The sequence below is a fragment of the Papilio polytes genome, unplaced genomic scaffold (assembly GCF_000836215.1).
Source record: "Papilio polytes unplaced genomic scaffold, Ppol_1.0 DF822178.1, whole genome shotgun sequence".
Classification (NCBI taxonomy): Eukaryota; Metazoa; Arthropoda; class Insecta; order Lepidoptera; family Papilionidae; genus Papilio; species Papilio polytes.
This window is the reverse complement of record NW_013527026.1, coordinates 1,559,333-1,583,199: the sequence shown is the minus strand read 5'-3', so window position 1 is coordinate 1,583,199 and position 23,867 is coordinate 1,559,333. Positions and strand designations below refer to the sequence as shown.

At 32.4% G+C, this 23,867-nt stretch overlaps 1 protein-coding gene across 1 annotated transcript in view; it reads right to left on the bottom strand.

Annotated features, from left to right (window-relative positions):
* Positions 1 to 23,867, bottom strand: part of LOC106106388 — a 75,609-nt gene that overhangs the window by 16,091 nt on the left and 35,651 nt on the right. The window contains exons 9-17 of the mRNA XM_013286965.1: positions 15,538 to 15,730; positions 14,764 to 15,312; positions 9,970 to 10,815; positions 9,597 to 9,804; positions 9,272 to 9,422; positions 6,473 to 6,908; positions 6,031 to 6,226; positions 577 to 1,286; positions 101 to 312 (exon numbers count right to left, since the gene is read on the bottom strand). Of these exons, the coding sequence (XP_013142419.1) occupies positions 101 to 312; positions 577 to 1,286; positions 6,031 to 6,226; positions 6,473 to 6,908; positions 9,272 to 9,422; positions 9,597 to 9,804; positions 9,970 to 10,815; positions 14,764 to 15,312; positions 15,538 to 15,730 (3,501 nt within the window). The remainder of the gene's footprint in view (positions 1 to 100; positions 313 to 576; positions 1,287 to 6,030; positions 6,227 to 6,472; positions 6,909 to 9,271; positions 9,423 to 9,596; positions 9,805 to 9,969; positions 10,816 to 14,763; positions 15,313 to 15,537; positions 15,731 to 23,867) is intronic.

The following is a 23,867-nucleotide window of genomic DNA, read 5'->3' as shown; positions in this document are numbered from 1 at the left end:
GCCGTAACACACATAAAAAAAAAAAAAAATATATATATACCGACGAATTGAATACCTCCTTCTTTTGGGAAGTCGGTCAAAAAGCAACACTACGGTATACTTTGTGTTGTCCTTGCTGACCGTTGCTATACTATGAAAAAAATTATTACAATCTTTATTGGTCTTATTGAGTGTTTCCTCTCCCATTATAGCTTTCGAAAAAACTGCAATAACAGGACTCAGACATGGTTTAATTTTATAATATTCTAAATCTTCAGGTGTCGAGATTTGATAGTTATGACTGACGTGTGTCGTCAACCCAGATAGGTTCGACTGGTAGTACGCATTAATCAAAAACGCAAAGATGACCCATTGGAACAGAAAACATTTGCCTTTGAAATTCAAACGTAATTTATGACTGTGTTGAAAAAGAAGGTCCCACATAACTAACATAAAATAACATTTATCCTTAATACGAAACAGAATTGAGAAAACAACAAAAAACGTAATGAAAGTAACAACTAGTAGAAACCAAACAAGATAAGTAAATTCTAAATAAATATTTTTCCAATTTGGTACAGGACCTGCATTTTTTACCAGTACAGATAGTTCATCTTCAAAGTCATGATGTCCATGAAAGTAATCGAAACTATTAGCTCGGCCATATGTCAGTATCATACCTCCATAAACTATATCGTAATATCCCTTTTGAATTAAACCCAAACAACCAGTCGCTGTCATGTTTTCATCAACGACAGCAAATTCTTCCACCTTAGGTATGTACGAATATTTGAAATCAAAACCTACTTTTTCACTCAAAATTTTCATTAGATACTGTTCTGTTCCATTGTACTTCAAATCAATAACCTCTTCATGAGGCTTTATAGAGAATGGTGGCCAATGCGGTATGCCCACATGAAAAGTGCAACCCTTAATATCTTTTTCAGGTTTGTGAAAAAACAGCTTTTCTACATTTTCTTCAGAACAACTATTGTATTTTACGATTTCGTCAAATTTTTTACCGCAGTTTTTATTTTGAAAAGGATGGTATGTGTATATTGGAGCATCAGTGGATGAGTATACAACGACTACATCGAAGATGTGAAGACGCAGTAGGATATTGAATATATCTCTGATTTTATCAGTTTCATAATGTCTAAAAACGATTACCATATTTGCATTCGGTTTCCAGTCTTTCTCTTGTGTGATTAACGAAAATTCATTTTTGAAAGTAGTAAAATTATCAATCATAACAATGTAAGCATTATGTTGAATATTTACTTTTACATTAGCAGTTTTAGATACAACTGTAATAAAATTGATTTCGTGCATGGCTTTAAGGATGTCATTTTCTTGATAATTAAAATCGACGAAAGTGATATCTTTCAATGGTACATCCGCTTTTTTATTCCAGTTCAATATTATATTTTGAAGGCAACTCGTTAAGTGACTGTTATCTTCTTCAAGCAACAATATCTGGCTATCACATATTTGTATTGATATAAAAGTTAACAAAAATGCAACTAACATTATTATAAAACTGACTCGCCCGAGCTAACTTCGCGTCCCCTGTTCTTCTGCAATAGAATAGAAGCAACGTGATGGTATATTAAAACTTAATTCGTAACAATTAACTAGATCGATTCTATGAAATGGATTTCTTTCAATGTTTATTTCACTTTTGTGAATTTGATATCTAATAATCTTTGATGCAGTAAAATTCTAGTTTGAAGCATTAATATCAATTCATATTATTATAGACTGGGTTTACATATTATGATTACTTAGTTTTTCATAGATGTTTGGATATTGTAAATTCACAAAAATATTACTTATGCTTACGTATTTCGGCGTTTTGTTTTCGATATAGAGGTATGCTTCAGCAGGAACTGATTTATCTTGCAATTCATGTGCCTAGACTATTTATTCAGACTCGGGATTTCTTGGGATAAGATAACGTTTTTTTTTTTTTATTTAACTTGGGATACGTTAATATTATTAACATGTCCGACGAAGTTTCAGTATGATATGCGTTTGTTTGTTATTTTGTGACAGCATTCGTGGTAACTATCCCTACAAATTATCTAACTGTTTAAACAATGATTATTATCTGTATGTAAGCAAATAAAATTGAGTTATGCATCAAGTGGCGTGCTTAGATATTTACAAACCAAAAAACAAGATCCTCTAAGTATTTTTGTAACTTAAAATCGTTACGATCTGTTTATCTCATTTTTTTTGGTTTCAATTTTTGTTTATAGTAAAAGTCGACAAATGTGCCAGCGGCCACAATCCGACAAACTAACAAAGCGACATGCTCGCGTCTTTTTTTTTCTGGTTATTTTATAACAAGTAGAATCGTATAAAAAAGAAAAAAAATACATGCTTATTCCCTATTGCAGATGCGTTACCTACCCTTATCCATCGGAGGAGAAGACGCACATAAAGAGGATATTTCCCCTTCCTATGCATCTCCTCAACCGTCATGTCCACTTCCCCTCCTTATAAGAAAAGAGTGGTAGAGAGTAAGGGACTTAAATTAGGCCTCCGGCACCACACTCATCAGACGAAACACGGAATTGCTTCTACTTCACGCCTGTCTTCTGAGTGATCGTGGTATTACACTGGGCGTGCCGGCCCATTCGTGCTAAGTTGTTAAAGCGGGCACTACCACTACTGTCTGGAAGAACACATCGCTCACCCACTTTTGGTTTTTAATTCCACGCAGACGAAGTTGCGGGCGAAAACTAGTACTAATGTAAAATTGCCTTTAACTTATTTATTCTCCATTATTTTAACAGTGGTAGTGCCCGCTTTAACATCTTAGCACTGCAGGGCCGGCACGCCCGGTGTAATACCATGACCACACAGAAGACAGGCGTGAAATGGAACCAATGCCGTGTTTCGTCTGATGAGTGTGGTGCCGGAGGCCTAATTTAAGTCCCTTTCTCTTTACCACCCTTTTCTTATGAGTGGATGGTAAGGGGAAGTGGATTTGACGACGGAGGAGATGCATAGGAAGAGGAAATATCCTCTTTATGTGCGTCTCCTCCTTCGTCGGATAAGGGTAGGCGACGCATCTGCAATTGCAGATGTCTATGGGCAGCGGTCGCTTCGCCATTTTGGCGAATTCAGGTGGCCGCTTGCTCGTTTGCCATCTTATGTTATAAAAAAAAATATGTTTTCATGAAAATATTTTGCGTCGTCGACAGTAATTAAGTTCATTGAAATGTCAAACGTAATAATTACGTTAATAATTACCATGTTGTTGACAGGAATTTCAATAAGTTATTGGATAAAATATTTTAACAGCTTTATTGGAATAATATCTTTTTCCCTTGACATTGTCAGCATGAAGTTAAAAAACAACTTAAAAAAACCTATGTTTTCTCACATATTATGTTTTATATCTATGTTTCATCACTATCCATCCATAGAACATTTGTATATTTTAAATTAGTAAGAGGCGAAACATTTTTATCAGCATTTTCGAATTGCTCGTAATTTAAAAATATTTTTGTTTCTAACGCTGCACGCGTCAGCCTTCCATCACCCCACTTGATTAAAATGCAAATCGAATAACGGCAAACTTTTGCCGTGTTCTTCTTTCAAAAATTGTATCCTTGCAAAAATTAACCTATTTTTTTTTACCAAGCTGACCCTGTATAATGTTTTTAAGAATTTGTAGCATGAGTAACTTAAGACCGAATACTGAATTTAAAATTAAACATTTTACTTTTAACAGTGGTAGAGCCCGCATTAACATCTTCGCACGAATGGGCCGGCTCGCCCGGTGTAATACCACGACCACACAGAAAACAGGCGTGAAGTGGAAGCAATTCCGCGTTTCGTCTGGTGAGTGTGGTGCCGGAGGCCCAATTTTAGTCCTTTTTCCTTTCCACCCTTTTCTTAAGAGGAAAGAATGGAAAGGAAAAGAGGATTTGACGGTGGAGGAGACGCATTGGAAGGGAAAATGTCCTCTTTATGTGCGTCTCCTGCTCCGTCAATCAAGGGTAGGAAATGCATCTGCAATTGCGAATGTTTATGGGCAGCGGTCGCTTGCCATTTCGGTGGATTCAGGTGGCCGCTTGCTCGTTTGCCACCTTGTATTATAAAAAACAAAAAAATACTTCGTGAGAATTGCATACAATCTGTCAGAATTTGTGTGCAATTTGATCTTATATTAAGAGCGTCGGTGGCTCAGGGATTTAAACACTTGACTTGTAATCTACAGGTCTTGGGTTCGAATCCCGCCATGTATCAATGTGATTTTTGATTTTCGAATTTCATATGTACATAATTTACACGACGTTCTTACGATGAAGGAAAACATCGTGATGCAACCTGCACATATCGGAGAAGAAATTCAAAGATATGTGTAAAGTCAATTAACCTGCACTAGCGTAGTTAACAATGGCCTAGTCATCCCTTATTAGGGTAGGCTCTGAGATCCTCGGTGGGGACGTAAAGTGAGCTGCTGATAATAACTTGCCAGTGGGTGGCGTTATTGCGCGCAAAGTATACACATTTTAATATAGTAGGCCTTTGTGAACCACGCTGGCCACATGGCAAGCAGATATGCGTGAAGTCAACTAACCCATGAGAGTTTTTAATTTATTCTTACTGGCAAATGCAGATACTAATTCAGTTTACTGGTATGTATTCCCGCCTTTTACTTGAAATACTTTGATAGCTATGCAAAAATAATGCAGTTTTATCGTTTTTTTTTATCAAATTATACCAAATATCTTTAGGACTACGTACTATTTCGTTGTTTGTTCTTGTTCTGTTATTACAGTTTTAATTGTTCCATAATTATTGTATAACATGTAATTATGATTTACCATAGGTACAGTTATTTGCCTGCATTATGACTTAATACTACATTTTGTATCGATGTATCAATCTAGTATCAATAATTATATGTTTTCAAACAATTAAATATTATTTGTTTCGAATCATTCTTTGAAACACGACAATTATGTATAGTTAGGAATAACATGGAACCTTGATATTTAATCAATTTTGTCAATAAATAATTTTATGTTTCGTGAACTTTGTAAATGGAAAAAAAAAACACAAAAGAAGGCTTTGTTATTACATTTAATTATATGTGTATGCATTACAATTATATAACGTTTGAAATATTTGTAATAATTAGATTCTAAGCAAAAATAACACATTGTTTATTTTTTTATGACACACAACCTTAATAAAGTTGACATCAATTGGTGTTACAATATAACATTTACAGTGCAGTGCATATTGTACTATAATGTTATAATTTAGTTTAATTTTAAGTTATTTAGTAAAAATTATGGAAAGCAAATCTATACTTCTATACTATTATAACAAAGCGTAAACACACACTACTTTGTGGCGTAAGATGTCAGCAATCACAGCATATTTTTGAATTACTCTTTCTTTAATAAAAAGTCCTACACTAACGACACGCTTTAGGCTATAGATTTTCACGCTATAAAACTCAGGGGGTAAATAATTAGGAAAAAACCGTCAAGTGGAAAAGGGACCATAAACTACAAGCTGCCATCATTAAGGAAACAAGGTTGTCATTTGTGCATTTGAATTTTGACATTTGACAAATGTAAGCAATAAAGTTATTATAATTTCATGCGGATGAAGCCGCACGGTAATAGCTAGTATTTTAATACAATCTGTATCGCTTACTAAAATAAATTATCAGTTCAAAAAGTAACGACAATCCCGATAACACAACACCTGTTAATAAAATACTCAACGGAAAGAAAAAATGTGCTTTAAAATCTTTCGTAATAAATTTATATTGCTTTGCTTTTTCATGATACAAATCTTTTAAATGTTTATTCAACAAACCACTTTCACGTATTCGTAATGTATTGTAACGCAGGATGTTCAACTTTGGAAAGCCTTTGTAAAAATATATTGCATAAATAATTTTATTCATCGGTTCCTTGAAAGAATAAAGGAGACAATCGCCAAATTCATCTGTATAATTTAGTCTATTGTAATGATATAATGAATGAAGAACTATTGTATATTTTTTGTAATCACCGCTAACAGTCTGTATACTGGACATTGTCCTACTGCAATTCTTATCCATTTTGTTAAAATCCGCTCCAATAGTATTCTTTATAACACCTACGATATTATTAGAAATGCAAGGTTCCATTTTAAACATCTCGATGTCTTTATTATTAGATATCTGATAATTTCGACTAATATGAGTGGTAAGACCCATCAGCATAGACTGATAATAAATGTTTATCAGAAAAGCGAAAACAACCCATTGAAAAATAAAATACTTCAATCGAAAATTAGCATTCAATTTAAAGTTATGTTGGAAGAAGAGACGCCACATGATTAATAGTATTTTACATTTGTCATTGATCCGAAATATTAGTACAAGAATAAGGAAGAAAACAAAGAACGTAACAAACAAAAGAAACCAAACCAAACATGTAAATTCTAGGTAAATATTTCTCCATGCCGTTACCGGTTCTGCTCTTTTTACCATCACGACCAATTCATCTGTAAGCGCTTTATGTTCATAGATGAAACTGAAAGCTTCAGCTCTCTCAAGTAACAATAACATTCCACCAAAAACTATATCTACATCTTTGTTTTGAATTAAACCTAAAGCTCCAGAAGCCGACATATCATTTTTTACGACGGGGTAAACATCTGGATCAAATGATGCGGTATAATTAATTTTGAAACCTTCCATTTCACCTAAAAGTTTCAAGACGTATTGTTCTGTTCCCATCAAGTTTTTATTGCTCTCAGATCTTATAGAGTAGGGGGCTCTGTATGACGTAGCAACTTTAAAAGTACATCCTTTCAGTTTAATATCAAGTTTAGATAAACATTTAGTTACACTCATATTAGAACAAATACCACAATATTTGATGGTGAGATATTTTTTACCGCAGCTGTAATTTTTAAAAGGGTTGTATGTGTACATTTGTATATTGCTTGTATCACTTATCACGACCACGTTGTAAACATGACTACGTAAGAGAATGTCAAACAAGTATGTTAAGGGATTTGGAATTTTTTCTCTGAAGATAATAATAAAATTAACATTTGGATTCCAATCTTTCTCTTTAGAGAGGAGGTTAAATTCGTTTTTAAAGTCGTTGAAGTTGCCAGCTGTAATTATGTAAACCTTATTATAATGGTTTACTTTTTTATCTGTAGTTCTGGATGTTAATGTGTAAAACTGCAGATTTTGAATGCTCTTGATGACATCATTAACATTAAAATGTAAGTCTACGTAAGTGATGAAGGAGCCCTTTGGTATTAAATGTGAAATAATATTCTGAACACACGTCGTTAGATCCGTGTTGTTATCATGAACAACAAATGTCTGAGACTCAGGTAGAGTTATTGTAAGAAGTAATAAATATATGAAAAACATGGCGGAGAAAAATTGATTTACAATTTACGGAAATAGCATACTTATGTTCGTATTCCTAAAATGAGAGGATGATGACGATCCTATGCGGTGGATAGTTGCGTTGACAAACTTTAAGGTACGTAATGCCTTGATTTATTTTCTAAAAGCTAAACTACGGTTGTATACATATACGATAAATTTAGCAAAGATTGTGTTTCATGAGATCTGCTACAGCATTGTTAAAGACAAACAGCGTCCGTCATTGACTGTAACAAAACTTCTTGAATACACATTTTTATTGTTGGAAATTGTAATGGTAGTACATATCAGTAGACTTACCGTTAAGTTTTTGTACAATTTATATATTTTCTTTGTATTTTGTGTGTAGATATACAACCACAAGTGTGATTCTGTTTTAGGTTATACTGAAGTTGGAAGAAATGTAAATTAAATGGTTTTTCTTTCAGATCATATTGTGTCTGCATTGCGTGCTGGTATGCTTATTGCCGCAGGCTGATTACTGCATTTGTACCTCCAGACCACAGCAATGTATCATTTGGTCGACGTGTGCACTATTATTATTGTAGAAAATCAATGCTACTGATAAAATATGAATCACAAATCATACTAATCATATTTTAAACTATATACTTAATATTATAAATACGAAAGTGGATGGATGTTTGTTATTCCGCATCTCCAAACCAAGTTTATGTTGAAATTTGAAATTCGGCACGGACGTATTAGAGAAGACAGCAAAGCATAGTCTGTTAGAACACAAAGTTTACTTACTAAGTTATTTTTAAATTCTGCACGGACAAAGTCGCGAAGAAAAGCTATTTTATGATACTGCCAATGATGCTACAAAACCTTACTGACTATTGCAAACTAACAAATGAGCACAGGTAAAAAAAACACTGAATAAACACTTAAGATCTAATAAATGTAATACATTGAATACAACTTTGAATTAAAAATCGAATCACAAGTGAAATTATTAACGAAGAAGTCAAACTCACATTCAAGAATACGCATTATATGTGATCATAATCGGAATGTTTGCAAAGAAAGTGTCAATAGAGGTTTTGATTGAATATTGTAAGTTTTTATATCTAAATATAATACTTGATAATCACTCGCCTTATATTATTAACAACCAAGTGGAGTTTTTGTGACGTATATTTTATTTAAAAATAGTGAGCCCACAACGTGATTAGTAGTAACAACAAATCAGTGCAACCGAATTATCCTCCCCTGCCTATCCAATTCCGAGTTCCATCTCTTTCTTTACGATAAGTGAGAAAAGACGATTTATACAAAAAATGTACTTCCGGCAAACACACTTGTCAGACGCAAAGAAAAAGTCTTCTACTTCTAGCGTATACTTTGTGGTACCAACCGAACCGGCCTCGTACAACCACTGTTACGTGTAATACCACGACCACACGTGAAGACAGGCGTGAAGTGGAAGCAATTCCGCTTTTCGTCTGATGAGTGTGGTGCCGGAGGCCTGATATTAGTCCGTTTTCCTTTCTACCCTTTTCTTAAGAGAAAATGATGGAAAGGAAAAGTGGATTTGACGATGGAGAAAACGCATGGGAAGGGGAAATGTCCTCTCTATGTGCGTCTCCACCTCCGTCAATTAAGGGTAGGCAACGCATCTGCAATTGCGGATGTTTATGGGCAGCGGTCGCTTCCCATTTCGGTGGATTCAGGTGGCCCCTTGCTCGTTTGCCACCTCATATTATAAAAAAAAAATAACAAGTATTAATAATAGTTTGATATTAATCTCTATAAATTCTTCTCCTTTGTATTCTCCTACGCTTAATAAAATTCGCAATCAATTCTATAACAAATGCAATAGTTGATATTCCGTATCCGATTACCAATACTTGCCATGGAAAGATGAAATGAGCTTTCGACTTTGATTTCGCAACGTAGTACGTTTTAGAAATTTCATGTTTCAAGTCTCGACCGTGCTTGTCAATTAAACCGTTTTCACGTAGACTTATCGCATACTGTTTCATTTCATCCAACTTTGGGAAACCTTTATAAAATAATATTGCGTAAATGATTTTACTTTCTGGTTTTGGAAAATGATATAAAAGCGACTTGCCAAGTTTATCTTTGAATTTGAATTCATGGAAGTCGTATACTGAACCCCAAACGATAGTGTATTTTTTTTTATCTTTACTAACCACCCTAATACTCTTTAGTATACCTTCGCAGTTCTTTTCATTGCCTTTAAACAGTTCTTGGTCAGTTATAGCTTTAGTGTAATGTTTAATAGCAGTGCATATACATGGTTGCATATTATAATTTTTAACATCTTCATAGTTAGATATTTGGTAATCATAATTCAAATGTGTTGTCATTCCCGTAAGGTTGGATTGATAAAATGCATTGATGAAAAACGCAAAAATGACCCACTGGAATATAAAATATTTGACTTTAGGTGTTGAATATAATTTATGACTGTGTAGCAAAAGTAGATCCCACATTACCAAAACGAAATAACATTTATCCTTAAGACGAAACAAAATTGAGAAGATTATAATGTAAATGAGAAACGTTATAACTAACAAAATCCATACCACGCAAGTAAATTCTAAATACATATTTTTCCATGCAGGCACTGGTCCAGCTTTTTTTACTATTGTTAATATTTCGTCCTGGTAGTCATGGTGACCATGGATATAACTGAAAGCGTAAGCTCGTTTCAGTATTAATAGCATTCCTCCAAAATTGATGTCAATAATTCCTTTTTGAATTAAACCCAAGCTTCCAGTAGCTGTCATATTACGATCTACGATAGGAAAATATTCGGAATTCGTCATGTATGAATAGTTAAGATTAAAACCTTCTAATTCACCCACGATTTTCATAAGGTATTGTTCTGTTCCATTCATCTTTAAGATCTTAAATTTTTCAGGCGCTACAGCAAAGGGAGGCCAATCTGGTACAGCCACATTAAACGTACAACCCTTCAGTATTTTTCCCGATTTATTAAAATACACATTTTCTATATTCTTCCGGGAACAATTATCATACTGTATAATTTCTTGAAACATTTTACCACAGCTGTTATTATGAAAGGGATTGTACGTGTATATGGCAGAAGTTTCTGAAGCGTATAAAACCACAACATGGAATATGTGAAGTCGCAATAAATTATTGAATAAATCTGTATGTATTTCCCTTTCGAATTCTCTAAAAACTATTACAAAATATGCATTAGGTTTCCATTGTTCCTCTTGCGTTAGTGATATGAATTCATCTTTGAATGTTTTATAATTTTCAATCATGACCACGTAAGCTCTATTAGGATGATCAATGTGTTCGGTTGTCCTAGATATAACTGCTACATAATCCATGTTGTGTATATCTTTAATAACATCGTTATCATTATAATTTAAATTCACATAAGTGATATGAGATCCCTGTTTACACCAACGCAATATTATATTTTGAACGCAAGTCGTTACGTGTGTGTTATCTTCTTCTACAAAAACATTGGCTCCGTTGCACGAATATATCATAAGTATTAATAAATACCTTACAAACATTTTTGAAAACAATATTTTAGTGATATAAATTCAATAATGTTTCTTTTATATCATCATAATGGGCTGAAACAGAAAATATATTGTTAAAATGTTTGCACGCGACTCCGTCCACATGTATTAAAAAAACAAAAGTAGTCTATGTGTTCTTCCAGACTATACACATCTATGCCAAATTTTATAGCGATGCTTTCAGTAGTTTAGGTTACAAACTTAAAAAACATCCATCCATCTAAACGTATAATATTAGTAAGATTGTTACATAAGTAGTTTCTTCTTTATTAGTTTTTAAAAGGTTTTTGAGAAATAGTAATTCATTGAAGAATACTTTCAATTGTTATTCAATTTAAAGTATTCTTCAAATTATTCAATGTTTAAAAGTATGTCGTTCTAAGTAATGGAAGTGTTATTAACATTGTCATGAAACTTTGTTTTTATCAATTATGTTCTTTATTTAGCACCAGAAAAATTAACGTATGCTAATTGTTATAAAAAATTCCTCCTTTTTTAGTAATAGCCATAGCCATCTATCGACATTCGTTGGAACAACCTAAGTATATGAAGTAATTTATTCCCTAAACACGATACAAAGGGAAAAATAAACCTACCTAGTGAGAAAACTGACAGTGTTGGTATTTCCTCCCAGATATTATAGATTTTGCTTCTGATATTTACATACCCTTTATTTCAATCTTCGGTATAACTTTTGCAAAATCTGCTAAAATGATTTAATTGAATCAGTTTCATAGAATTGAATTTATTTATTTAACAGGGAAACTAGACATCTTAGTTATCAAGTTTTCTATCAGTTCTTTCTATCCTAACTTTTTTTATTTGTAGACGTGTACATATTAGATGCACTCTTTTCACTGTTGATCGCGATGGTACACATAAGACTTTCTGATTGCAATGTTCAGTTCATGAACTACAAATGATTAGCATTTATAACTATTCAAACAATGATAATCTAAGTAAGTATTGGATCAACATTGTATGACCCTTCCTTAAAAGGAGTATGTTGTATTTTTTTGTTAAATAACATCTATATTATAATATACTGTACTTACAATCCTAATTAAAATACTTACAGGATTCATGTAAACTACTAAAACACTCGGACAATTTTATTCTCTAGTATCTTTCAATAGATGTCTTGTGCGCGGAAATGGGTTGACTGCTATGAAGTTTCACCTGGCCTTACATCTCCGGGACTGACCTACTTGCGGCTTAATTTCCTGCCTGACACTGTGACTGAGTCACACAGTCTGCCTGTGTTAAAATAAATCACCCTTATGTTATAGATTAAAATACGATATAGATTACACAATGTAGAGATTATAGAGCATATAGTACTTAGTATAGATCACTCGCGGATAGAGTTTTCTATAGCATAAGGGTGCGACCAGATCTGGCGATTGAGAATCGCACGATGGACTTCCGAGCTCGTGGGAAGATTCAGTTTAAAGTATTTAACTATATTCGTGTTAAGATGCTCGCATTCACCTCGCTAACAAGGTTCTAGCCAACTTCGTATCAGAGCCATGCCCAAGCGTACATTGTAATACTTCTTTAGCTCGTTGGAAAATGCCGACAATCTTGAGACATTCAGATCTTTAAACTGCGCTTAAGAACAGTGTACTAATTACAGTAACAGCTTTCGTGCAGAGAACGAGTAAAAGCGGATCTCGAACATTTGTAGTGCATTTGTCTTTGATTTGAACGCACCCTTAGAACCTTTTTAAAGAAAATTTAAAACAATTCGTGATTTTGTAGGTTATGAATATTACAGATTATCTTCGCCTAAATCTGGACAATGCAACGTACGGTACGTTGAGTCATGGTGTATTGTTATATTTGTCACGTTATATTAAACTTAACAGTGGCCCGCTTTAACATCTTTGCACGAATGGGCCGGCTCGCCCGGTGGAATACCACGACTACATAGAAAACAGGCGTGAAGTGGAAGCAATTCCGCGTTTCGTCTGTTGAGTGTGGTGCCGGAGCCCTAATTTAAGTCCCTTTCTGAAGGGAAAGTGGATTTGACGGTGGAGGAATCGCATTGGAAGACTAAATATACTCTTTAGAACGTCTCCTATTCCGTAAATTAAGGGTAGACAACGCATCTGTAATTGCGGATGTATATGTGTAGCGATCGCTTTCCTTTCTCGGCGAATTCAGGTGACCGCTCGCTCGTTTGTCACGTTATAATATAAAAAAATATAAAAAATACAATGCTTTTATTTAAAAGTCTAGATTTAACAGTGAAATTGACAAATAGGGAGATGTTAAGGCTTTGGTGACGTTCAGACTGTGTTGGACAGAACAGAATCAATCAGAAAATTTACGAATTACATAGTCCTACATAAGCAAGTTAAGCTCTACCCCCAACGAAATATGGAGAAAAGAGGAAAGGAGGAAACTTCAGGTCACTAGTAAAGCGAGAACCAGTATTGTTAACGTTGGTCAATAGTCAAACGGACCATACGATGGGTCGAAATAGCAATTAATATAAATAAAAGCTTTCTCTTTCTGTCATACTAAATTAAACCAAAAACATTTACGTATATACTTATATTTAAATATTGTGTCGACCAAATCATCAAAAAGTTTCCGCACCATCCGAAACCTAATTTAAAAAGGTATGTCGGCTGATCCTTAAAGTTGCTTACATTGTTTTTCATCCTATGACCCTTATCCTTTTTAAATTTGCGACTGTGTATTTACGTTTTAAATCCTTAATCGATTATTGACGTCGTGTTTATATCTATACTATTATAATAAAGAGTAAACACACACTTCTTTGTTGCCTAAGATGTCAGCAATTACGGCATATTTTTGAATAATCCTTTTCTTTAATAAAAAGCGCTACACTTGCGACACGCTTTAGGCTATATATTTTCACGCCAATAAACTTAGGTGGTTAATATTTTGAATAAAATCCCTTATGTGGGAAAGAGACCATAAGTTGCTACCAACATTAAGGAAACAAGATTGCCAAGGTTTGTCATGTCATGTCAGTTTGACATTTGCTATTGATAATTTGACAAATGTAAACAATGAAATAAAATTTTCATAATTTCTTGTGGATGAAACCGCACGGGAACAGCTAGTGTATTACTAAAGTTGCACTCCGCTAACTGAATTTTGTAATTGTAATTGTAAAATGTTATGTCCTGTTTTATTCTAACAAAGTATAAGAGACTTACTAACAACTTTATGACCTGATTTTTAGGTTTGAAATAAAATGCAGGAACAATAAATATTAGAAATAATTACATTGTTTTCTGGATGAGTACTTTATTATTTTCTAGCTTTTGCCCGCGACACCTCTTGGATTAAGAAAGAGAAAGTAGACTTTGTATTCTTGCAGACTATGTTCTACTTCATCTAAATTATTTTAAAAGCAGCGTTTAATTACACTTTTTAAAATCGGTCATGTCGTTAAGGCTTTTAATAAAAACTAACTTTATGAAATTGACACACAAACAAACCCACATACAAAAAAATACAGAAGTACTAAACTAAAATCATAACCCTACTAGAAGGAATTAAAAAGCACAATTGAGAGTCTTAAACCTTTTAATCCATCGAAATAAGAAATATCTGTAATAACACACAATTACATTTCTACTAATGTGCATCATTTGGACGAAAAAATTTGAATCTTGGTGACATTTGTGATAAAAATTTCTTAATCTATTAACTATTCAATAGGTAACAAAATCAATGTCAATGCAAGAAAATGATGGGTTGTCTTCTTTTTCGCTGAACATGATCTATCAGCAATTCACAAAAAAACGTAATTGTTGACATTCCAATACCTACGACCAAAATCTGCCATGGGAAGACAAAGCGTCGGATGTGTCTTCTTTTAAGAGCATAGTAGTGTCTTGTAACTTCATAGTTTATATCTTTTTCGCGTTTGTCCAATATACCAGATTCACGGAGACGTAGCGCGTGGATAGACATTTTCTGCAGCTCTGGGAATCCTTTGTTGAAGTATATCGCATAAATAATTTTACCCATTGGTATCTTAAACTTATACAACTTTGTGTAACCAAATTCGTCAACGAACTTATTATACTTATTGTACTCATACTTATACTTTGATACTATTGTGTATTTTGTGTAATCTTCACTGATTAGTTTAACACTTTTCTCTAAGCTATCACAATTTGTATTGGTTTTATTAGATCCTTCGTTGTCCATTATAGCTTTAGAATAAATACTAATAAGAGGACTCAAACAAGGTTGTATTTTGTAGTAATCTAAATCATTGTTGTTCGAGATTTGATAGTCGTAGCTAACGCGAGTCGTCAACCCAGATAGATTCGATTGGTAGAAAGTATTGATCAAAAACGCAAAAATGACCCACTGGATCATAATGCATTGAAATTTAAATTTCAAACGTAATCTATGTCCATGCAAGATCAAAAGATCCAACATAACTAATATTAAGTAACACTTATCTTTATATTGAAACAATATCGAGAAGAATACAAAAAACATTATGAATACTATAATTATTAGAATCCAAACAAGACTATTAAATTCTATATAAATCATTTTCCACGTTGAAACGACACCTGCTTTTTTAACCACAACAGATAATTCATCTTTAAAGTCAAGATATCCAAATATGTAACCAAAACTATGTGCTCGATTATGAGTCAGTATCATTCCTCCAAGAACTATGTCGACATCTCCTTTTTGAAGTATACCTAAACTGCCAGTTGCTGTCATATTTTCGTCAAGGATAGGATAATCTTCTGGTTCTTCAAAATACTTATATCTAACATTAAATTCTAGTAATTCACTTAAAATTTGAATAACATATTCTTCAATTCCCTTTAACTTTATTTTCATAAAGCTCCTCTCAGGAATTATGCTGAATGGTGGCCAATGAGGTATACTTACGTTGAATGTGCAACCTTTTATATTTTTTTCTGGTTTATGCTTAAATAAATCTGTTACATTTATAACAGAACAATTATCGTACTTTGCAATTTCGTACGTTTTGCCGCAGTTTTTATTTTCAAAAGGATTATATGTGTACATTGGAGAATCGTCTGTTGCGTAAATTATAATTACATCAAAGACACGAAGCTGTAATAGTATATTGAACATTTCCTTCAATTTATTTGGTTCATATTGTTTAAATGCAATTAGAAATTGTGCGTTCGGTGTCCAGCTTTCATCATATGTTAGATGCACAAATTCATTTTCAAATGTTTTAAAATTTTCAACCAGAACAATGTAAGCAATGTTTTGATGATTTACTTTTTCAGTAGCAGATTTAGAGACAACAGTTACCAAATTCATGTCATGAATTGATTTAATTATGTCATTTTCTTGATAGTTTATGTCAATGTAAGTGATTCTAAAAATACCATTATTATTCCAATCCAAAATTATATTTCGAATGCAGGCGTTTACATTAGTGTTGCTTTCATTAAGTATGAATTTATGGCTATCACTTTGATGAACTATAAGAAATGTTACCAAATAGAAAAATAACATTTTTGTAGTATAGTTGTAGTTAATCCGTTTCTTAAATGTTAATCTTAATGATTTTTTTATCTGAAAAAACAATACTTTGATTTCATAAATTACTGGAAAAGTATGAAGTCATGAATCGAACGTATTAGACATATATGTACATATACTTTAAAAATATTAATTATATGTACTCATATTATAAATGCGAAAGTTTGGATGGATGGATGTTTGTTAGAATTTGTAGCCTTAACAGCCGAACAGATTTTAATTAAATTTGGTATAGACGTAGAGTATAGTCTGGACGATCACATATGCTACACACTTTTGTTTTCTTTTTTATTCCACGCCTACGGAGTCTATCTAAAAAAGCGAAATTTCAATGCACAGGGTGTATAAAAGTTTTGTAAAGTTTGAACACGTAGTTTCTTTAAAGCGATTTTCAAGCGATCTAAAGTTATTTTCATATTTTGTAATAAAAAAATGTTAAAAACTCGCACTATGAATGAATTTGGTAATAAAAATCTCGGTAATTAAAAATTAATAAATCGATATTTTTCTTAAAAACTCAATTACTTTTTACTCTATTTTTTCAGTAATACTCTTAAAGTCAAAAGAATAAAAATTAAGTTGTTTTTAATTATGAACAAAATAAGTTATCAATGGCCAGAACCTTACTTCCTCAATATTCTTACTTACAAAATAATTGTAAAAAAAGTCACGTATGATAATAACTTACCTTTAGTGGATTAAGCTATCAACGTCTACATCCAATTGGATATCAAGGCTCTCTTCCTCTTTTGTATAATGATTTTATTAATATATATTTAGCTATGCACTTTAATTTTTCTTTTCGACTAGTATTTAGTTTGTCAACATTTGTTGTTATTCGCTGACCTGTGTCAGGTATTCTTGTTTTCTTTCTAAAGGATAAACTAGTTTTATAGTAAAAGCTGTATGATTTTATGTGACTAACTCTATCGTATAACAACTTGTTTTGTAACATTTCAAACAATGATAAGCTTGGCAAGCAAATTATGTGTTATTTATTCATGGAGTGTCACGCAATATAATCAACACAAATATCAAAAATAGCTTATGTTAAGCAATGGTATTAGGGGTATAGTAGCCCTGGGCTGAAATTCAACGACGCCCCCTTTTTTAGAACTCGTGGGACTGTATGGTTTGCAGAGGTGCTCCTTTCATTACAGCGCCCTGGGCGGCTGCCCATCCTCAGCCTCCACGAACGCCGGCCCAGGCTATGTTTTGCCGATTCGTTGGGTCTCTGTTTTATTGAGAGAATTTTGTATGTCAACTGTATTTTTGATCATGAAAACCTACAAACATTATTTTATAACTCGGAACCTAGGCTTCATTTTATCTCCAAATTTAAAAACACTTTCGTCAATAAATAGAAAATAGAATAATATTTACTTGAATTAGAAATGTGTGCTGTAGTAAAAACAAATGTTTTATCTTCTTAGGTTGTGGAGTTTACTCGAGTTGTAAGAACTGCCTCGGGCAATCTGTAATCCTTTACGTTGATTACAAGTTACCTGACCCGTGAAGACACGTGTGCTCGAATTAAGAATGGGTACGGTTTTGAGGGTCGAAAGTTTACGAATCAATGTAAAGTAAATTGCAATTGCTTAAGTCACTAATTATAATAAATTTTTATTTATAGAATCTGGAAAGTGACCAATTGGTTACTTCGTGTTGCTAAAATAGTGAAGTGGTGACCCATAGAATGTGCCTCAAATCATAAAGCTGCATTTTTAAATGGGAGAATTAGTAAAAAGATAAAATAAATGCTTCTGCGTTTCATTTACAATTCAAGCCTTTCTGGCACTTGTACATGCCTGGTATTTAGAAGTCATGTACAGTACGTCAACGGACTCTAGATGGCGCTTTTGTTAAAATTTCACAAGTGCACTCACAAGCATGGCGAGCGCCATCTGTTTTGTGACTGGTATAAACTATACAAATTTTATTTGTAAAATTACTCAAAAAGCATAGAGATTTATTATGATACATATAATAGTTTTACTACAACTTACTTTTTGTAAATATCGATTTTTTTTTATTAAAAAAGTTCATTGTTTTACAGTAATATAGAAGCGCAAAGTATTACTTCACAAAACATGTGTCTATCGCTTAATTACGATTAAAGAAACCTTTATATTTTAAGTTATAAAACATCATTGAAACACCATTATAGCAATTATTGAATGTTTACGAAGAAAACATACTTATTTATAAACAAAATTTTAGTATACCCTGAACTGGTAATTTACAATGAACCTTTGAAAATTAATCAATGTCCAGCCACGATGAAAGTTTGAAATGGCTATTTCATTATAATTAATTAACATATTAACATTTTCATTTCCATACTGAAAGCTTTTGTCCGAAGCACACGCGTTAAAGGTTAAATATTTTGATAACTTACTACACTGCATACCTGACAAATTAAACTGCAAGCTTTATTTAGTTACAAAATAATTTCTTTCTGTCTTCGTTTTTTGTAGTAATAGATGTCGCTAGTAACATTACAAGTTTGTAATATTCAAACGGCCGAATACTAAAACGATTCATAAACACTTCGTAATCGCTGCTTACAATCTGATAGAGAACAAAAGTTTAATGTACTTTGGAGTTTAAGCGTGGCCTTACAAGACGATGTTACATATTTATATGTCGTTTCACAATTCGGCCTAAATTCATAAAATAGGTTGAAGTATGCTTCAACCAATGTAACAGTGTTATATATTATAAGTAGTTATTTTTTTTATTGTATCCTTACTTTTTACTAATATTATAAATGAGATAGTTTAGATGAAAAGATGGATATCGAGACGAACGGCTTGACGGATTTAGTTAATGTTGAATATATTCCGATAGAACACGTAAGCTACTGATTTAGTTATTTTAATACCAGCTGTTGCACGACTTCGTCCGCTTGAAATAAAAACAAACAATAAAAAATAGCCTATTTTAACTGATAACGTAGCTTTTTAATAAAAGAATTTTTGAAATCGGCCCAGTAGTTTTTGAGTTATTACAATACATACAAAAATATATATCTTACAGAAGACTTTATATTGTAATATTAGTATAGGTAACGAGTAGCGGGCAACTGGACATTTCTAATTTCAAATAGTATGAGAAAAACTAAAGTCTATGCTCTTACATTAATTGTATAGATTTATTAGTCACGAAAAAGTTCGACATAATGTGTTTGAGTGTTCTACTTTTCGGTTACACAAGGAACAACTTTGTTACAAATAGCTCGCACGGTACGGTCTGAGTTAGTTTTACTTGCGTTAATTAATGAGGATCGTTAGTGATGGACTTGAATTGGTACACTTACGTGTCAGGGAAACCGGTACAAATATTTAATGTAATCTATATCTTTACCGTTATTAAGCTAAAAAATAAAGTAAGGATAATTCATTTTTAAATGTTTTTTTTTGTACATCTTAATTTTTGAAGTCCTTAAGATATAGCAAATTTGTTTACATTACTAGAATATAAGGTGTTTAAAATGTAAAGAACGTTAGCATAAAATCTTCAACAATGATTCAAATCTATTTAGCTTAAACATCATCACTTTACCATCTTTACCATCATTCGACTGCATCGCCACTTTCTTCAGGTGGGATCGTAGTCAAGCGCTAGCTTAACAAACATAAAAAAACATACATTAACCCTTCCATACCGTGACTTATGTTCGGAGCTTGTTTTTATCAAATTATAGTTTTTGAAACGTAAATGCAATCTTGAACATAACTAATACGGTACTAGGAAGGATGGGTTGTGTGAAAGGTGACATGATCAAGAAGGGAGTGATGATTGACGGATTGTAGTTACTTGGGGGACGAAAACCCGCTGCGCCGACCCTACGGGAGTAGGAAAACGTAGGGGAGATGATGAACTAATAAGGTATTCTGTAAACCATTGTTGACGTCAATCAGCAGCGGACGATGAGTTAAACGCGTATTTAACTAAACTATGTTTAGCTAAATTTTTGAGGTTATACAGAAAATCTTAGAAATAATTTTTACAACTTTTAAATGGAACATTTTTCATATCGACGCGTGTATAAAGTAGGTATGTCTATGTGCCATATTGTTTCAGATAAACAAAGCGCGTCGCTTGTTTGTTCCCCGTCTAGACTAGTAATATCGCGAAAAGGGTTTTTCATTCGAAAAAGCACTGTAGCGAAATAACCCTAACGGTGAATTACAAAATTGGCGCAAATCATATTTTTACGATTAACAAGAGCTACTTGTTTTATGCTAAAACTATTGATTAAAAACAACAAAAACAGACTTATGAGGAGAAGAACTTTAGTTTTGAGTGTGAACACCGGTACAGGTAGACCTAGAAAGAGATAGATCAAACCTGATCTAGATTGCGTGAAAGGTAACATGATCAATAAGGGAGTGATGACTGAGATGACGTATGATAGTTGTTTGGAGAATGAAAACACCGTGCGACGATCCTACAACAGTAGGACTAGGTAGATACTCGTAGGTACTCGCATTTTTCAGTATAAATTATTAGTTATACATTTATGTTGAACTATAATAACGAGGTTTGCCATAATAACAATCAGCAGCGATCAAAGTGTTAAAACATGTGTTTAACTAAACATTGACATCAACTTTATTCAATTTCTGAGTACTTTAAATTCATATAATATAAAATATTTGGTTGGCATAGTAAAGTATTTGACCTAGGTTTCTAAACAAGTATGAATTTTTAACCTCATTTTATTCAAACAGAGAAGAGACTTGTGAAATGAATACGCTCGAAATGAAATTAACATTTCCACTTTAAAAATGTTCTACTAATTAATTATATTATAAAAAAAATGATGCTTGGATGCTAAATTATTGGTTACATAGTGATGATTAGTTTTGTAGGCGTAAGGAAGTATTTTTCCGATGTCGTTCAGTTCAGTGCAGTGGGTGCCAGTGGGTCCCAAGGAATCTCATTGGAGATATCCAAACCCTTGAAGACGCACTTTATTATAGCCACAAAGGTTTAATGATTAGAAATCTCACACAATTTTGTTTATTTCAAAAGACTCGAGTTTTTTCTAACAAACTCCTCCTCGTCCAAACCAAAAGGAAGGAGTAATGTTTGTGCCTATACTTAATTTAAATGTGTTAAGATTATTTTAAAATTTAGATAGATTTTTATATGAATATCAACCATTCGTTACATCTAAATTTAATACTTAATTTAATAATTAAAATAATTGCAATTATGTATTATTCCTATAAAGATTTATTTGTATGTAACAAAATTAATGTTGATACAACTCTGGAGTAAATATAATTATGAGTGTTTGGTATCAACAGATCTTCCTACGGTTTCTAATAAAACTTTTAATAAGCTTGCCTTTTTCAAAGAGAAGCGAGAAAAGAAAAGTCGTCTGAAGGTGATTAAATGTAAATTAACTTTCACAACGTTTGTACCAACAGATAGCACTTTATTACCAAGAATTATCTTAATAAATGAAATTACTTTTTAGATTTACATGAATTTTCGTATTATTTACTCGACTCTCAATTTCATGAGCATATTCATATAATTGTCTATGCTACATTCATTGAGTTATTGAAATGATTTTTTATCTCAAGTCTTTCAAGTAGAATGAGAGAGATGACAATATGTGTTCTTTCATATGTTCTATATCTATGCAAAATTTCATCGAGATCCTTTCAGCACTTTAAGCTGTAAACTCTAACAAACATCCATCCATAAACTTTCGTATTTATAATAATAGAAAGATACATGAATATTTTTCCGTCTCTCATATATCTGACATGTTCGCGAGCTCAACAATGGCGTCATATGAATTATTTATGAGTTACTTATGTCGTCTCTATAAGAATAATTTTACCTCCGACTGTTTATTGTCATCAAAAATATATGAAGTGTATACATTGGAATGTTCTGCCAGATTTTTATAATCTGTATAGCATTTATAACGTCAACACGTTATCTTAAACAATTAAAACAGAGTTTTGAGTACATTTTAGCTTAAATATACGAGTATGTCAACCCTTTTGTAACCGACTGGTGCTCGTATATTGCTAAGATTTGTTACGTTCGTACTCACAATTGATTGCTCAAGTCACTAAAAGACACACTAAGAGTTTAGTATATACTAATATTATTAAAGATTTGTATTTTTGTATATATTATAATAACTCAAAAACTACTTAGCCGATTTAAAGAAAAATCACAATTAAAAACCTACGTTATTGATGAGTAACATAGGCTATGTTTTTTTTTATAATCCTTAACAATAACAATTAGGTAGATTAGTATTGATTTTGTATATAGTTATGGTTGTATGTAGCTTAAACGTTTTTGAATAAAGTCCTCGTTCTTTAATAAGCGTTCTTGAAGAGAAAGGAATCTAGGACAGCGATATTTTTATTATATTGAAGACATTTTTAATCGGGAATATTATAATCCGTTTCGTTGAAATGGTTTATTTTAGACATAGGCTTTGAGTTTGGGAAGCCCCTAAATTATTTAGGTTCTTAGGTCAATAGAATCAATACTGCCCAGAAAGTAAAATAGGAAACAGCTCAAAGCTGGGATTAACTTTGTTGTATTATATTTTTTTAATTGAATATTTTGAACTATATTTACATTTGTTTTAAACAATACTTAAATATTTTTATTATTGTACTAGCTGTATAAAATAAAATGTTCATAATTTCATGCGGCATCCGCATGAAATTATGAACATTTTATTTTATTGTTTACATTTGTCAAATGTTCAACAGCAAATGTCAAAATGACATGACATGAGAAACCTTGGCAATCTTGTTTCCTTGATGTTGGCAGCAACTTATGGTCTCTTTCCCACATTAGGGTTTTTGTCCAAAATACTTACCCCTAAGTTTAATAACGTGAAAATATATAGCCTAAAGCATGACGTGAGTGTAGGGCTTTTTATTAAAAAAAAGAATTATTCAAAAATATGCTGTAATTGCTGACATCTTAGGCAACAAAGAAGTGTGTGTTTACGCTTTATTATAATAGTATAGATAGATATAGATTTAAATTTACGAATTACTTGTAAAGTAATAAAGTACAAGAGTTAAATTTAAAACAAAATTAATTGGAAAGGTCTTTGGAATAGTTGCAGGTTGCAAAGGAAATTAAATCGGGTCTACAAATATGTCCACTCTATGCGTGAATTAAAGATCTCTGAAATTGTGAAGCTCCAAGTAAGAAACATGTTGCATTTATTTATAACTCTATTTTAAAGTAATAGTTAATCGAGTTCATTTAAATACATGTTTAAAATGATTTCTGAAAATTCGTTTGTATTTTTGACCGACTTCCCAAAAGAAGGAGGTATTCAATTCGACGGTATGTTTATTTTTTTTTTATTTTTTTTT